Source organism: Heterocephalus glaber, unplaced genomic scaffold, assembly GCF_053883595.1.
Source record: "Heterocephalus glaber isolate CG9 unplaced genomic scaffold, H.glaber_assembly_v1.0 deba00000594, whole genome shotgun sequence".
NCBI classification, from domain to species: Eukaryota; Metazoa; Chordata; class Mammalia; order Rodentia; family Bathyergidae; genus Heterocephalus; species Heterocephalus glaber.
The window spans coordinates 16349228-16366652 of NW_028258151.1; the positions used below are offsets into that span (position 1 = coordinate 16349228).

The 17425-nt window shown below is 42.4% G+C and overlaps 1 protein-coding gene across 11 annotated transcripts; it reads right to left on the reverse strand.

Annotated features, from left to right (window-relative positions):
* Positions 1–54: 54 nt before the first annotated feature.
* On the reverse strand, positions 55–17187 carry Rbm4b (RNA binding motif protein 4B). 11 transcript variants are annotated; one of them, XR_015448854.1, is made up of 5 exons: positions 12589–17186; positions 11528–11951; positions 3592–4268; positions 1739–1959; positions 55–707 (listed from the first exon to the last, which is right to left on the reverse strand). XR_015448854.1 is itself a non-coding variant. In XM_087205008.1 (4 exons), exons 2-3 carry the CDS (start codon positions 11937–11939, stop codon positions 3601–3603), a joined length of 1080 nt encoding a protein of 359 aa, XP_087061134.1. In that variant the 5' UTR covers positions 11940–11951; positions 12589–17187; the 3' UTR covers positions 55–707; positions 3592–3600. The 11 variants fall into 11 exon arrangements, 9 of the variants coding, with proteins under 9 accessions (XP_087061134.1, XP_087061132.1, XP_021120191.1 ...); XR_002397369.2 differs by lacking the exon at positions 12589–17186 and adding an exon at positions 12294–12449; XM_087205008.1 differs by lacking the exon at positions 1739–1959 and having other exon boundaries at positions 12589–17187.
* Positions 17188–17425: the final 238 nt, after the last annotated feature.

A 17425-nucleotide genomic window follows, 5' to 3' on the forward strand; every position in this document is an offset into this window, starting at 1 on the left:
TTGTACCTTGGGCACAACTGGGAAAGAATCAGAAGTCACACAAACACAAAAAGATAAGTGTTAGAAATGTTTATTTGTCAAAAAAAAAAAAAAAGGGGGGAGCGGAGAAAACACGGCTAAATTTCAGCTAATGCTGTATCACGATCACAGGTCAGACAAAAAACAAAACAAAACAACAAAACCCCCAATGGTCCTAGCAACTTCAAAAGAGTAGCTTCAATGTTAAGAGTCCAGATTTAACAGAGAAAAGGCTGCTTGCTACTACATGGTCATTTTAAAGGGAAAGGAGATGCTGCAGGTAGGCAGGGAGAAGGGTTCAACTCCTAAGGAAAAGGAAGGTAAGAGGGGTTCCACTGTACAGGAAAAAGGGGATGCCAGCATAATCCTTACCTAGGGCTGCTCAGAGGCTGAGAATAAGGAACAGATTGAAAGGCTACAGACACTAGTATCAAGAGGAAAGAAAAGTCAACTTAGAAGAATTAAATTAAGAAAGAAAACATAGTTGGTCACAAATTCCTTTGTTTACTGAAACATGAAGCAATGGAAACATCCCGGCAAAAGGGACCGCGCGGAGCAAGTTCTCATTTATGACCGCAGCCCGAGGGTTCAGTCCGCAATTATCCTACCTGAAAGAGAGCACAACACAAGAGGCTTACACATTGCCTGGAGAGCAGCTTGGCTCCGAGTACAAGGGCCCTGGTCCCGTCCTGTATTCCAGGGGGGAAAAAAACAAAGAACAAAACAACACCAAGTCAGACTGCATCAAACTTACATCCCACAACATTACCTAAGTATCTACTAATTGCTACATATACACAAATCTACTTATAGGAGTAACAGGGCAAGTAATTTTCTGAAAATTACTATGTTGGTGATAAATTCAACTTTCTCATTTTCTTAATCCTTTTTAAATGTTTTTGTGCTACTGGGACTTGAACCCAGGGCCTTTGCAATGAATATGTTACATCCTCAGCCCTTTTATTATTTTGATACAGGATCTCACAAAGTTGCCTAGGCTGGGGTTGAACTTGCAATCCTCCTGCCTAAGCCTCCCAGACTGCTAGAAATACAAGCTTGAGCCACCATGCTTAGCTGACACTTATCTTTTAAGCAAAATAACCTGGGATAGAAGGCTGTTAGGCCAACAATGGGCATACACACAGTATCAAGAACTACAATTTATTTTTTAGGTCCAGGAAAAACAGAAGCTAAGATTTCAAATATGGCCAATTGTTCTTTTTTTTGGTACCGGGGATCAAACTCAGGTCCTTGCGCTTGTGAGGCAGGCGGCGGAACCACTGAGCTAAACCCCTGGCCCCAACTGTTCTTTTTTTTGGGGTAAAGATCCCCAGGCTGGCCCCAATTGTTGGGCTCAAGTGATTCATGATCCTCCTAGGTAGCTGGGACTACAACAGGTGTGTACCACCATGCCCAGCCTAACTATATCATTCTAAGTGTGTTTCCTTTTATTTTAATCTTCCACATAAACAAATTTCCAAAAATCACAGTCACAAAGGATAGTCTCAAGGAGTGGTCGGTTACTCAATCATTTCCAATACATCTACATGTCACACTGTCACAAATTTAGAGCCACATGTTCCAGTAGTTCCCCAAATTGACCAAAGCTCCCTTGCCAACTCAAAAGAAGAAATAAATCACTGCTAGATTTCTCTAATTCTTCCAGTGATGATGGAAACTCCAGACATCAATGGCTGGGGGAAAAAAAAAGTTAACTCACACCAAGTTCCTCTACTTATTACAGACAAAGGGCCAAATCTTGGTCTTGATCTGTGCCAATCGACTTCAAAAGTTGTGACGTTCTTGATCAGTTCTGCTAGGGTGAGACCCGAATTTGGATCCCCAACAGTTGTGTTGTATTTCATCCTGGCAGCCTCATTAACATCAGACTCCTGGGACTGCAACCAACTCAGGGTTATTCAGTCCATTTGAGGTTCACACCTGGAAGGTAAGTTTCTTTAAAAGTCATCACTAAAAAGAGGTTAATTGAACAACCACTTGCCTCCCAGTTAAAATTTATTTTTAAAATGCCCTAGCAATACCCTTTAAAGACTGCAAAGTTTAATATTTAACTCTGAAACATAATTAAGAAAAACAAGTTATTTAATAGACTGCTATCAACTTACTTCAGAGGCATTTCACCTCATGGTTGATCCAGCTGTAAAAATTAATGGTAAAATCCACAGGTTTTAGAATTATCTACTTAATACACATGAATACCTACTGCTGCACAATGGCCTAAGAAAATCCAAAGTTTTATTGACAAGGTCATGTAGGATATAACTCATCATAGGCTCATGGCATATTTGCTCCTCACTTCACAAAAAAGAGCAAATTCCTGTTTTCATCTACATATATACCAGGGGTGGGGATAAATCAGGAACCTTGGAAACAGTGGTTAATTCAGGTTAATCTTACTACTGGGGCTCCAATTCAAGTGACAATTTCAAAGTACAAGGAAAACCATGAGAATGTGAAGTTGTCATGCCGCCATTTCTACTCTCTTGAAATTTCTAGATGCTAATTATTGCCATTTGAACACCTCTGATACACATTTTCTGACATAGGTAAACTAAATTTTCAGAGTCGCCACCTATGGGTTTTTAGGCACATCAGAAAATTACCAATGTATCTAATTCCTAAAGTGTTCCTCTCTTAAAAAACGAACATTGCTGGAAGAAACCCATGTATATCACAGGCTACATGGGCTAAATGTCTGTATAAAACAATGCTCTGGATCTGAATACAGAAAGGACTGTATGGGACAGAGCATCAAAACATTCAGTATTCAATAAGTATCTTAGAACACAATACTTAACATGTGTAGGACTTTACCTGGCTTGCCAATATGACATTTGAAGAACTTCATATATAATGACTCAGTAAGTTTTATTAGCAAACCAGAAGGCTAAAGTTAAAATTCTCAATGTGCTATCCATTATGACTTCTGAACCTACAGCGTTCACCTTATCACAGCAACTTTGACCATGCAAAGAGCTTTGGTTTTGGAGTAAGATAAGCTTGAATTCGAATTCTTACTTCTCATTTACCAAATGACAGTGGGCAAAATACTGAACTTCTGTAAGCCTTAATTCACATCCCTGTGTAAGAAAATGCCTCTTACATACAGAGAACTAATGTTAGTTCTCTTACAATATTTTCTTTTCCTTTTTCTTTTTGAGACAGGGTCTCTGTAGTCCAGGCTGACCTAAAAACTCACAACGATCCTCCTGCCTCAGACTACCGAGTGCTGGGATTACAGGCATGCACCACCATACCTGGCTCTTACACTATTTACTATAATCCAAAATTTGTTTTCAACTTATTAAAGAATATTCTCACAAAATGAGTTTGTGTGCTCTCAGAAGGAACAAGTTGGAGCCACACACTAAAACTTCAAAAGGCCAAATGAATCCATGGCCTAAGGTCAAGAAATACTAAATACTAACATACAATTTGTACTTTTTGGACACTATCCCAACAGCAAACAGGTTGGCTCTACCCTCTATGAAGCAAGGGTCTCTCGCAAAGGAACTAAACAGAATCTCCTAACCACATCCACCCCACTCTCACCTCCAGTTCTTAAAAGGCTGAGTAACGTGCTCGGTCCACATACTGCTCCCGTTCATATCGGGCCATGTCATACAGGGAATTCCGTGCAGCTGCTGAAGCCTGAGACAGCTCACTCTCTGGGCCATAACCGTAGCCCTCTCCAACTGTGGGGAGCACAGCTGCAGCACGACGCAGTGGGCTCCTGTCCCTTCCATAATAGGAGGAAGAGGTGGCAGCAGCGGCAGCCATAGCAGCTGAGGTGGCAGCAGCACCAGAGTTCGGCAACAGGTGTCTGTCATAGGGATCAACAGAAGTGGAGTTGAGGTGACTGGTCACAGCTGAGCTCTGGACTTGAGGCAGATGAGACATGGTCTGGTCCGCATAGTTGTATGCAGAAGCAGCAGCTGCCGCTGCCACCGCTTCATAAGAGCGGACCCGGTAGCGCTTATAGTAGTCGAGTGCTCCATATGCATCATTGTAATACATGGATTCCCCATAGCCCATGGTGTAGGGTGTGCGTACTGCTCCATACTGTTCATTGTACTGCTCAGTAAAGTCTGCCACACGCCCTGTACGGTCTACTGGGCACTCTTTGGACCAATGTCCCTCTTTCCCACACCGATAGCATCCACTCTGGTCTCCCATCCCAGGAGCAGTCCGAAGCCGGCTGGTGGACAACTGCACATGCATTCTTTTGCCTTAAGGAAACAGATTAAGAAAATTTATTAAAACCCACTGACATTCTTTTCTTTTTGGAGAAGAGGGATTTTGGGACAGAGTCTCATTATGTAGTCCAGGCTTGAACTCACAATCCTCTTTCCTCAGCCTCCCAAATGGTGGGATTACAAGCATGTACCACCACCCCTGACTGACATTCTTTATTTTCCCTCAAATGAAAGTAAGCGTAAGATACACAAACACATACTGCTGTAACCCTATTTCAGCAATCCTCTACAAAAATGTAGCTGAACTGGTTTCAATTCAGATCAGAGCTAGAAAATCTAAGTCCTCAGAGACCACTCAATTTTTTTTTTTAACTTTGTTTTTTGTTTTTCTGAGACAAGGTCTTGCTATGTAGTTCAGATGGGCCTTGAACTCATGGCAATCCTTCAGCCTCAGCCTCCCAAATGCTGGGATTATAGGTGTGCACCACCATGCCTGGCGGTCAATCCTTTCTTATACCACTAGCAGACCAGATTCCTTCCTACTTCTCTCATTAACTTTTCTTCCTCCCCAACAAGTAAAAATTTTCTAATTTTCAATAATACTGTTATCTGTTAACAATTCAAAACCTGCCAATACTTCCAAATCAAACATCAACAAAATCCTCCCTCAGTTAGACCACATTTGGAAGATAAATCTTCCTCACCTTTCACTGATTTACTTAGGGCCACGTAAGACCTAAGCATTACTGTAGTTTAAAAACCGTAGCAATGGGCTAGGTTTAGTTCAGTGGTAAGAGCAGGTGCTTAGCATGCATGAGATGCTGGGTCTGATTCCCAGCACTCCAAGACACAAACAAGCAAAATCCAACAAAAAATCCAACAGCAATCTTCTATCTTGTTTCCTCCAGCAATCTATGTGTCATCAGAAAGCTATGGTGGATATCCAAATCATAGACTTACCAATCTGCTTCATCTCCCATACTTGTGGAAGTCATAAGACCCTCTAGATTTCAAATCCCTCCCTCAACACTTTTTTTTGAGAGAGAGAGAAAGAAAGAGAGAGACAGAGAGGCAGTCTTGCTATGTAGTTAAGGCTGGCCTTGAACTATTTAGTCTAAGCTGGCCTCAAACTCATGGCGAATCTCCTGCCTCAGCCTCCCAAGTGCTGGGATTATAGGCATGTGCCACCTTGCCCAGCACCCCACAATCACTTTTTTCTGCAAAGAAAAACTATTTGACCAAGGTCTCTCAACAAGAATTAGATCTTGAAATACTACCAGCTTCTTGGGGACAATGTGTTACCATGGAATAGAATCACCAGCATTTCATCCTTCCACAAAGCCAACAGTTCTTTATAGGGGATTTTTTACTTTAGGCAACGTTTACCTAATGGTCTATCCATGCTTTTGGGAAATGACCAGCACTAAAGAACAGCTAAGAGAAGAAACAATCTTTGCCTAGAGCTTATGTAACCCAGAAGCCCTTACCTGTGAAAGCTTTCAAAGTCTTTCAAAGGAATTTGGGAAAAAGTAGTAGTCTTGGTAGTAATTGTTTCGAACTGCTAAGACTTTCCAGATAAAGCCAATGCTTTTTAAATGGTAGCCAAAAGGCAACTAGTACAGATGTAGAGAAAAGGGACTTGTCATCACTCAAGGGTTACTGAGAACAAATCCTCCCTCCACCATCAGCTAACTGCTCTCTTTTCAACAGACCCTCTAGTAGCTGTGCAATAGAAGCCTTGTGCTTCACCACCCTGTTGCAAACACCCCAACTCAGGATGTAGGAAGCGTACCATGCACTGACGGGCTCTGAGAAGAGCAGGTTAGTGGGTTCAAATCACTTTAGTCAAAATCAGTTCTACCTGGGCCAAGGATTTAGCTCAGTGGTGCCAATGCCTGCTTCGAAAGTGCAAGGTCCTGAGTTCGAGTCCCCAGTACAAAAAAAAAATCAGTTCTACTCAAATGTCTAAGATGCCTGACCTAGTTTCCAATAGGTCCCATCTTCAACTTTTTTTTTTTTTGAGATAGGGTCTTGACACGTAGTTCAGGCTGGCCCTCAACTCACTATGTAGCCCACGCTGGCCTTGAACTCACAGGGATCCTCCTGCTGAGCACTGGGATTACAGGGGTGAGCTACCACACCCAGCTCTGCCTTCAATTTAAAACTCACTTTAGCAAAAAACAAAGATGCTCAGGCTTTTGACCTCCAGCTGCAGGTAGCATCCATCATCACACAATAACCATCAATGGATAGCAAATGGCAGTAAGTGAAGACAGTCACCCATCCCACTGTTTTCAGATATTTAAATACTCCCAATCACCCTCAGAAGTTTAGTTTGAGACAAGGTCTTGCTACTTAGCCCAGCCTGGCCTTGAACTTTCTCTCTGTAGCCCAACATGGCCTCAAACTCACGGTGATCCTCCTGTCTCAGCCTCCCAACTGCTGGGATTAAAGGCACGTGCCACCACCCCCAGCTCCTGCCTACATTTGCTGTATCTGTTACATCAATTGTAGAGTTTCCTTTAGACTAGAGGATTATAAGTTACTTGGCTTACAAACATGCATGGTGACATTAAAGTATGTGACAGAAACTGTGCTCTAATTCTGAGGTCACAGTAACGATGTTAATTTAAAAAGCTACCAATCCAACATCTATAAGAAAATCCAATTAAACTTAACACTTTATAGATTCTTTGGCCGGGGATTTAGCTCAGTAGTTTCGCCGCCTGCTGCGCAAATGCAAGGACCCAAGTTTGATCCCCGGTACCAAAAAACAAAAAACCCTACAGTGATCAACACAATAGAAAAACACAGCTGGCTATCATACAGATTCTGGATTTCTGTTTTAGAGAAAACCTAGTGATTTTACCTGTTTCTGATACGAAAATCTTCAGTCTTTTTTAATTTAGGGGAATGGAAACCCTAAATTTATAAATAGCTGTTGTTAAATCTACCTGTGTGTAGTTGTGAAAGGATGCCAAAAAAAAAAAACCCATCAAAAAACCCAAAATTTTTACCTATAACTAAAAAGACCTGTAACAGAAGTGATAAGTGTTTTTGTTTTCTGTCTTTTAACAGTCATTCCAAAAGTTAAAACCAGGCTTTCAGTGTAAGTCCCCTACAGTCTGTTTTATTTTATTTTTTTGAGACAAGGTCTCCCTATGTAGTCCAGCCTTGAACTTGCTATGTACCCCAGGCTGACCTTGAACTTGAGAGCCTCCCACCTGAGCCTCCTGAGTCCTGGGATTACAGACATGCCACAACCAACTCTCCTAACGTTCTTATAGTTGAAAAGTACTGTACTCTTCTAGTACCTTTACAAACCAGGGCAAAGAAAATTAAAAGGCGATTAAATTCTACCATGCTACTACATGTGGACAACCCAAAGCTTTCAGTAACCTCTACATATTTTCTCTAGAAAGCTGGAACAGAAGAGTATTAAAACACTGAGAGGTAGGGCTGGGGATTTAGCTCAGTGGTTCTGGTGCTGGCCTCGAAAGCGCAAGGTCCTGAGTTCAATCCCAGGTGGGAAAACTTGGGGGTCTTAATTTCTTGGCTTCTACCATATGCCAAGATCCAGAAGGCTGGAAATGAAGCTGAGAAACAATGGGATTCTGATTTAATACCAAAAAAATGAGACACCATTACTTAAATATTTCCTTCCTAATTCAGCTTCCTGAATGGTTTACTTGGAAACAGATTCCTAGGGTTTTCTAATGCAAACTGTTCACTGTTGCTTGTGGAAAGGAAACATACACTGAAAGACCCAGGTAAACTGTGGTTCTATTGCTTCCTTTTAGAAATTATACATGTAAAGGCTTAAATGGCAGCCATTAAATACAGTAATGAAAATTCAAAAGAAGCCCAAAGTGGCACTTTTCACAGTCTCCTTCATTAGTAGATGACCAATAAGGTTTTAAACTGAAAACTGTGCCAAATGGTATCTAGATTATACTTTCTATAAAACCGTGACTTACTGTCCAATCCTAAACCTTCTTTTGTCATCTGGGAAAAATAAAACAGAGCTGGCTACTAAAATGTCTGTATGTTTAATTCATAGTAGACCACTCTCTCCAGAGGAGCCACAGAGAGACACTGAAAATCAAGTAAAAGATTTTTCTTCAATTCAGTTTGGGGTCTGCACTTTCTAAAGAAGTTTTGACATTTAAAAAATCATGTATTACCTTCCCTTTTTTAGGATGGGACTGGGGACTGAACCCAGGGCCTTCTCACTGAGCTGTATCACCAGCCCTTTTTTATTTCTGAGAAAGTCTTGCTAAAATTACCCAGGACGGGGTTGAATTTGGGATACTTTTGCCTCAGCCTCCTACAGTGCTGGGATTATAAGCATTACACCACCACACCTGGCTACTTCCTAAGTAATTACACCTGCTTTATTACAACACATGGTTGGGCCTGGAAGTGTAATTCAGTGGAGTGCGTGCTTATCATGTTCAATCTCCAGCATCAAAAAACCAATACCTGGGCTGGGAATTTAGCTCAATGGTGCCGCTGCCTGCCTCAAAAGCGAAGGTCCTGAGTTTGATCCCTGGTACCAAAAAACAAAACAAAACAAAACAAAACAAAACCAGGAGCAGCAAGGTACCTGGAGGGCTACAGGACCTTCATCAGGCCAGGGCCTGGAAACAAACCAACCCTAAAACTAAAACAAACAAACAAAAAAAACCCCCACACAATCATTCTAAGCCAACTGCTGCCTGGTAACTGATTTCCCTTATATGTATTTTTGCTCCTCTTATTTTACTCAACTGTATGTTAAAAAGCTAAGGGCAGAGCCAAACACGGCAGCACACATCTACAATCCTAGTACTCTGGGAGCCTGAGGCAGAAGGATTGCAAGTTTGACCCCAGCCTGGACAAACTTAGTGAGCCCATCTCAAAATTAAAAAGATAAAAAGGCCTGGGGATATAACTCAGTGTGAAGGTTCTGGGTTCAATCCCCAGTACTGCAAAAAAAGAAAAAAAAAGCATACATTAGTACACTACTAGAATACCTCTGCAGAGTTTGTAGCTGAGTTGTACATCCTTTTACATTTTGTTACCTGCCAAGAAAGAACCCTCCCTTCTCACTCTCCATTATCCACCAATGATCTCCCTTCCATGTCAAATGAAAATAGTAACACTTGGGGCTGGGGATTTAGCTCAGTGGTTCCACCGCCTGCCTCGAAAGCGCAAGGACCCAAGTTCGATCCCTGGTACCAAAAAAATAATAATAATAACAACACTTGTAAAGCTGGTGTACACTAGCATTTCAAAATATTTAAAAACTACAAATTAAAAAACTAAATAAATCAGGAAAGCTTAACTATTACATTTTGAATAACTTTCTAAGCTGGGTGTAGATATGCATATCTGTAATTCCAGGACTCTGGGAGGCTAAAGCAAGAGAATCATAAATTCCAGTCCCTCCTAGGCAACTTCATGATTTAATAAGACCATTTCAAAACAAAAAAAGGTCTGGAGATGTAGTATGGTGCAGTAGTATGGTGCAAAGGCCCTGGGTTCACTCCCCAGCACCCAAACACCCACACACAAAAAACAAGCAAAACCCAACAAAACCCCAAATTTTCTAACCAGAACAGGAATAGTGGCTGCAAACAGCATTTTCCTTTCATCATACACTGCTTTTATTGTCGAAACACTTTCACATCTATTACCTCATTCTAGTTTTACTACTGTGAGGGAGGTATGGCAGGGATCATTAACTCTGTAAGTGGGTAAAATGAAGCACAGAGAAGTTAAAACACTTGTCCATTTGCTAATTAATGGCAGTATGTACCTACAACTTTTGAACTATGCTTTAAAGAGTAGCTAAAGACCAGGACATCATTTGGCTGCAGGCAGGGATTCTTGATGGTGCTCCTCCACCAATCTCCACTATTTGTATATTTTCTTACTGTTCTCTGTTGAACTTTTCCTTTTATTCCATTATTTCTTTTCATCCTATTTTCTAGGCTTAGCAGAGGAAGGGCCTTTAAATACTTTTTTTTCCTCCTTGGTAGTAGGGATTGAAGCCAGGGCCTTCACACTGAGCTACATTCCCCTGCTCTTTTTTATTGAGACAGGGTGCTGCTAAATCGCTAAATTGTCCAGGCTGGGCTCAAGCTTGTCATTCTCCTCCCTCAGTCTCCCAGAATGCTAGGATTATAGGCATGCGTCATCAAGCCTGGCCTAAGTACTTAACAACTTTTTTAGTGGCACTCAGAACAAAAAGGGTGTTGACTTAGGAAGGAGAAAAGTGGCTGTGAATGTGTGGTCCAACGTATTGTTAACAAAAACCTTAAAAAAAAAAACAAACCTTCCAGAACAGTGCTATGCGACAGAACTTTCTATGATAATGGAAATGTTTTATATGTGCTAAAACAGTAGCCATTACTCTCTTAAATCTACTAAGTACCTGAAAAATGTACAGTATAAATGAAAACATGAATTTTAAATTGTATTTAATTTCAATTAATGTACACTTAGTGGCTACCATATTAACACAGTGCTACAGTTTTCAACCTCCTATAGTATTAAAACAACACAGGTCCCTTTATTATCAGTTTAAACAATATTTGCTCTATGATGCCCTTACTGGAATCTCATCAGAAACAAGACCATCATTCCTATGCAACCTTGAATTTTTAGAAATTTTCTTTTATCCCCCCTCTCAGGGTTAAATAATACTAGTTAGAGCAGAATGGTCTGTGGCTTTTTTTTTTTTTTTTTGCTTTGCTTGTATAGTCCACAGACTGAACAAATTTGAGCACCCAAAAGGTACTCCCCCCAAATCCAGGTTTACCAGCCAGATTTGTAATACCTGAATTCCTGTAGATACCTTTTCCAGTCTTTCCCACCACTACCCATCACCCAAGAGAATAGACCATAAATTCTAAGCATTTAAACCCTCAAGTAAAAGGCATCTTTGGTCACAATAAAAGAAACAGGTAAACCACAGATCTTTAACCACCCTTCTCCCAGGTAATACCCATTTACCCAGCAAGCTAGCCGTCCAACACCACTCATATCAGTGAATGAAGACCACAGAATAAAGCAACCCAGTTTGTGATCTTGCATAGCTGTTGAGGAGTATCTCAGCAAACCTGAATAGGGGAACTGTTTGCTTCCCCAAGAGTAAGTTATGCTTAAAAGTGATGAACACAATCTATTATTCTGAGCTAAAAGAGAATGGAAGAGACTATTCTACCAGCCCCAAGGTCTTGTGTTCTTGCCTCAGTTTTGAGCTACACCCCACTGAGCTCTGCCACCCAGGCCCCAGGGCATTTCACCTTGAAACTCTGTGTTGTCAAGGCCCCTGATGGCCTCCACTGCATCTTCTGCCCGCTCCATGTGTACAAAGGCATAATCTTTCACGATGTCACATTCGATGACTGGACCATACTCTTCAAACTTGGCTCGAAGCTCTTGGTTGGTACAAGTGGGACTGATGTTGCCCACGTGTAACTTGGTTGAAGCTTTGCTCTTATTCTTGCTGGCTTCCACGTTGATGTTCACCCCGTGCAGCTTGTAGTGGTGCAGGTTTCGGATGGCATCCTCAGCTGCAGTTTTGTCTTCTATGTGCACAAAGCCGTAGTTCTTAATGATGTCACATTCCAGCACCTTCCCATACTGCTCAAAGAGTGAGCGGATCTCTTGCTCTGTGGCCTCCCGGGGCAGGTTTCCAATGAACAGCTTCACCATCCTGACAAGAGCCTGGAAGAGAAGAAACAAGACTTCAAAATTCAGGGGTGATATGGGAAATTTTAATGCACCGCAGCATTTGAGCTTAATCCTACAAAGTTCCTGGCACCTTCAAAGCCTTCACACAGACGTTCATTATTCTTCCCTGACAGAGGAAGAGCGGTTTGTTCTTAGAGTGTGGAGTGCCAACAAGAGGTCCGAGGTCAGCATGCACAATATTGTCAATATCTCAAGATGAGGCGCGTTTGAGTTAACACAGCTGTTTCATGTTTCTGAACAGGGAGGAAAAAAGAAAAACCGAAGCAGAAGGCATGAAGTACGTGGTAACACGATTTTGGAGGGAAATCTGTGTACCTCTCCACGGCGCGGAATCACTTTCCAAGATACTGTTAAGAATAAAAACGCCTCTTTGGCCCCAAACCCGGACTCCATTCCTTGCAGCCCAACCTCCAGCTCCTTCACCCCAACAAAGACTCAGTTCGACCCCTGCCCCGCCCCCTCTGGAGACCTGGTCCCGCCTCCTCTTGTTGTCTTCTCCGGACCTTCGGCAGCAAGATGAGAAACCCAGTTCTTCGGTCATGCCGGTCCGCAGAGGGCCCGACTCAACCCGCCCGCGGGATTCCCACACATCCCTAAAACCTCCTCGTACCTCCGGGTAGCGGCAGTGGTGGCGGCGGCTCCCGCGTCAGAGAGAACCCTACAAAATGGCGACGGCCGCTCGAGCCTCGGCGCGACCGGGCCCGTTCTCGCGCGCCAGCTCACGCACGCGCGAGTGCGCGCTACTCAGTTCCCCAACCCCTCGCGGGAGGCGACGGACCAATCCCGCGTCCTCACACAGATAGTCGCCCAACACCCAGGTGGGAGGGGGAGCTGGTGACTGAGCTGCAAGACGTCTGTCGGCCTCCCCTCAGCCTCAACTAGCCAATCACCGCCCTGGGAAGGGGTCGCGTTTTAAGCGTCAGAAAGGCTCGGGACGCAACCACTGTCTTGGTAAAATGGGAAGCCCGGTGGAGTCACTAACCCTTACAATGGATCGTGCTATTGGGCAAGCTGGGGAGGGGAGTGCTGATGACAAAGGGTTATCTCAATGGGTCTCCTAAAAGAGGCTTTTCTTAGCAGGCTTATCAGTCTATATGGCAGCGAGGGTAATATTACAGATATACAGGTGCGCCGCATTTTAAGCAAACCTAGTCATTTTGGGGGTAGCTCTTTGAACAATTTTAAGTTTTTGCTTCATTGTGGAAGAAACAGAACCAAGAGCAGAAAGATGATCTGTGGCAGAGCTGGGTTAGGTCTGAGGCATTTCTACCCAAGCTACACTTAGTCAGGTTAGTTTGTTCATGTATAACGTGGGCTGGTTTTCTCTCTAGTAAGCGCGTAAGCTCTAATCGTGTGTCCATCACAGTTCCCGGTCCGTGGTGGGCACACCAAAGAAATACTTGGTTCAGAGGCCCAGAGAAATTCCTCGTTTTCGGGTGGGACGGCATCTTCCCGTCCACACCAAGCTGCAACCATGCCTCTCGACTAAGCTTTCATAATTCAGCTGCGGCTCAAGGGTACCTCCTGGTGGCAAAAAAGAAAACTATTAGGTGGATTATTCACTATCACCCTCTACCCAACAGATGCTTGTGAAGATAGATGGATTGTTTATCTCCAAATAGAGGTACCAGGGTGGTTGACAATCACTATCCCGCCTTGTGATGATTCTGTGAGTTCGCTGATGCCGTCGAGGCACAAATTCCCCGAGCTCTTCTCCCCGCCCCCTCCCAGCTACTTGGATATGTTTCACTAAATTTATTTCCTGGGCATTTCAGAAGCTGCTTCTTTTTTTAAAAACAAGATCTTGCTCTGTAATTCAGGCTGGCCTTAAATTTACTGTGTCCCCAGGCTGGCCTCAAACTCGCAGCAATCCTCCTGCTTCAGCCTCCCAAGTGCTAGGATTAGAGGCATGCCATACACCTCCCCCGGGAGAAGCTTCCAATTTTAATAATCGACATTCATTGCCACCTAATTCTATTTGCCTCTCTTTTCCCTTCTCAGGCATTTCCAGTTTCTCTCTGCACTCAGACTTTTTACTTTCAGACACCTCTAGAGACTTCATTGACCATTTCTGGCATAGCTGTCACTAATCTTCACTATTACTAACAGCTTCCTTTGATATTCCAGAAGAGCCTTCTCAAAGATAGAGTCTGCATTTTCTATCACCCACCTTCATAAATTGTATTTTGGATTCTGACCATTCTGATTCCCAAAATTTTCTGAGGTCTCCAAAATTAGTATCCCTTTAACAGTTTGCATCCTTCTAAAACTTTCATTTCATTCACCATCCTTTCCTGTTTTTAGGGGTTTTTTCATAGCTGACTTCACCATTTCATCTCCTTCCCTCTTCTATTTCCCCATTCTTTCATTTATTCTCTTCTATCTCCATTCCTCTTTCTTCATAGGCAATCATTCTAATGAGTTTAATGCACATTATTTGGTTTGTCTGTGTTTTTGGAAGTCATGTCTTTTAATGCGCATTTTTTTCCTTTCTTTAAAAGCAGATTATAGGGGCTGGGGATTTAGCTCAGTGGTTTCGCCGCCTGCTGCGCAAGCACAAGGACTTGAGTTCGATCTCCAGTACCAAAAAAAAAAAGCAAATTATCTGACTTTTTTTTTTTTTTTTTTTGGTACCGGGGATCAAACTCGGGTCCTTGTGCTTGCAAGGCAGGCACCAGAACCACTGAGCTAAATCCCCGGCCCCAAAAAACCAAATTATCATGGAAGTTTTCCAAAAAGGCACAAAATGGGCTGGGGATTTAGCTCAGTGGCGCCACGCCTGCCTCACAAGTGCAAGGTCCTGAGTTGGAGCCCCGGTACCAAAAAGAAAAAAAGGCACAAATACAGGGATATTATGATGAACTCCTCTGGTCCCATTATCCCACTTCAACATTAGTGACATTTTGCTGATCTTATTTCATTCAGCCCCCTCTACTTTTTTGGGGGGGGGTAGGGGGTCTGGAGTATTTCAAAACAAATCTCAGACATAATATCATGCTTCTAAGTACATCACTATCGGTTTCTAATCGAAAACATCATTGCTATGCTTTTTTTCTCTTCAGTGCTGGGTATCTAACCCAGGGCCCTGTGCATGCTAAATGAGTACTGTACCACTGAGCTACAGCCCTAGCCTATATGCTATGTTAATATCTAATTATTTATGCTCAAGTTTCCCCTAGATTGTCACAAATGTCTTTTCACAGTCAGGGTTCTTCTAATCTGGACCTAAATAAGGTCCAGCCATTGTATGTTTGCCTAAGTTATGTAAATAGTGTGGTGTTGTATGTATAGCTCATTATTCTTTACTTTTTCCTACTAAGTGTGCAGTTGCTATGTGAAATTTAATTCCTGAGTAATACTCCAGGCTGTGCAACCACGTGTTTTATCTGCCTGTCTCTGGATATAAGACACATTAAATGTTCCGCGTGTAGGATGCTCTCGTCATTATGAACAAAGTTGTGAGTAACATGTGTGCCCTAATTCTGTGTGAGAATGTGAGGGGATGTAAATCCAGGGGTGCAATTGCTGGTCACTGGGTCATAGGGTATACATAAAACTAGTTTGTCTAAGCAGTGCCAGATTGTTCCCTGGAAAAGCTGTACCAGCCTGCCTCCCACCTGCAGAGCACAGGGATCCTGTCATTGGTACTTCTCCAGAATGTTTGATTTCCAGTTTTCTGATTTTTGTCTGTCATATAGATATAAAGTAGTACTTTCTTTTTGCTTTGATTTTCATTTTTCTGGTTACTAATGATTTTGAGCATCTCCTTGTTCTTAACTTTTTGAGTTACTTTTCTGTAATTTTCCTGTTTGTATCTTTTGCCTTTCAGGCTGCTGTCTCCTTTTTATTGTTGATTTATAAAACTTTTTGTATATTTTAGATATTACTCCTATTGTTTCAAATACCTTTTTCCATTTCACCAACTACTTTGTCCACGGTGTCCTTCACTGAACAGGAAGCCTCTTTTATGGAGTCATATTAATCAATTTTTGTCTTAAAATTAGTGCTTTTGAGACTTCCTATATGATGTCCTTTTCTACCCCCAAGTCTGAAAGATGTTCTATTTTGTTTTATTATTGTTACAGTTTTTATCTTTCACATTTAGGTCTGTAGTCTCATTAGAGCAGTGATGTCTGATAAAAATGTAATTTCAGCCATATTATTATTTTTAAAAGGCTGGCAGTATAGCTCAGTGGTAGAGCACTTGCCCAGCATGCCTGACATCTTGGGTTTGACCCCTAGCAGTGCAATCAATCAATCAATCAAATAAAAAATTCTAGTAAGGCTGTCTCTGAATTACTCACCCCATCTCCACACTGATTTGTGTGCCTGTGTTGACAGTATTTTTGCACTCTGATTTGTCTTGTATTCATCAGTGCCCCATTCCATCTGCTATCTTTCCTGGAATTTTTCCTCTTTTCCATCCACATCTGTAAATCTCCCCCAAGACTGACTCTACCTGACTCTACATTTGTCCTCTTCTCCATTCTGTCCTTATGGAATCACGCCCTAAAGTAGCTTTAGTTGCCACATGTATCCAGATAACTCTTAAGACCATATTGTCCATCTTTCCTTTCCATTTTCAGTGGTTCTGCAGAACCACCGTAATTGGCTGCCATATTTACACTCACATTTTACATTAATGTGATCATTTCTCCACTAATTTTTCTCCCTACATATACTTTCTTCTGAAATTTCCCATGATTTGTCCTGAGCCCCCAGACTTACCACATGGGGCTGTGAACACCCATATTCCCTGAGTACTCTGCAATGTGATTGTCTCCATACAGAGGTGTTACAGCTGCATTTGAAGTACAAGCTAAGGTGTCTGTGTAGAATCGATGCATTATTCCATGACAGGCTATTGCAGTTCTATTTATCCACATTTACTGTGGAATTCTGAACTTCCCAATCTCAAGAGAAAGGGACAATTGTCCTGTGGGCTGCCTGGCCTACCAGATCTCATGTCTGGAGCTCATTCTGGGGCTGTGCTATGCCAAGTCCTGGGCCTGCACACAGTTGACTGTATCTGTCTTGACTGATTGCTCAATTATGCTGATAGGGCAGCTTGCCTGAAAAGGGGGTTGTTTATGTGGAGAAAACAACACAAGAACAAGGCTTTTCTGTAGGAAGTCACCAAGGAGTGGTCACTTCCAACAGCATCTGGAGTCAAACACTATTATCCTGAAACCTCTAATTGCCAAGTCAGAGATAAAGGAGAAACCACCTGCTTCTTTTTTAGTACTTCATTCAACCTAGAGTGTATCACCTTGTGTGCACTTGTGTTTTACATGCTTAGGATACACTTTATGGCTTCCCAGGTTGACATTATTCTGTTAGTCAGAGGATGGGGAACCTGCCATTCCTCTGATCTCTGTGTAAGCTCCCTTGATTCTACTGGGGAGAAGACAGAACATGGGGTTGGTAATCACCCTCCCCGTGTTCAG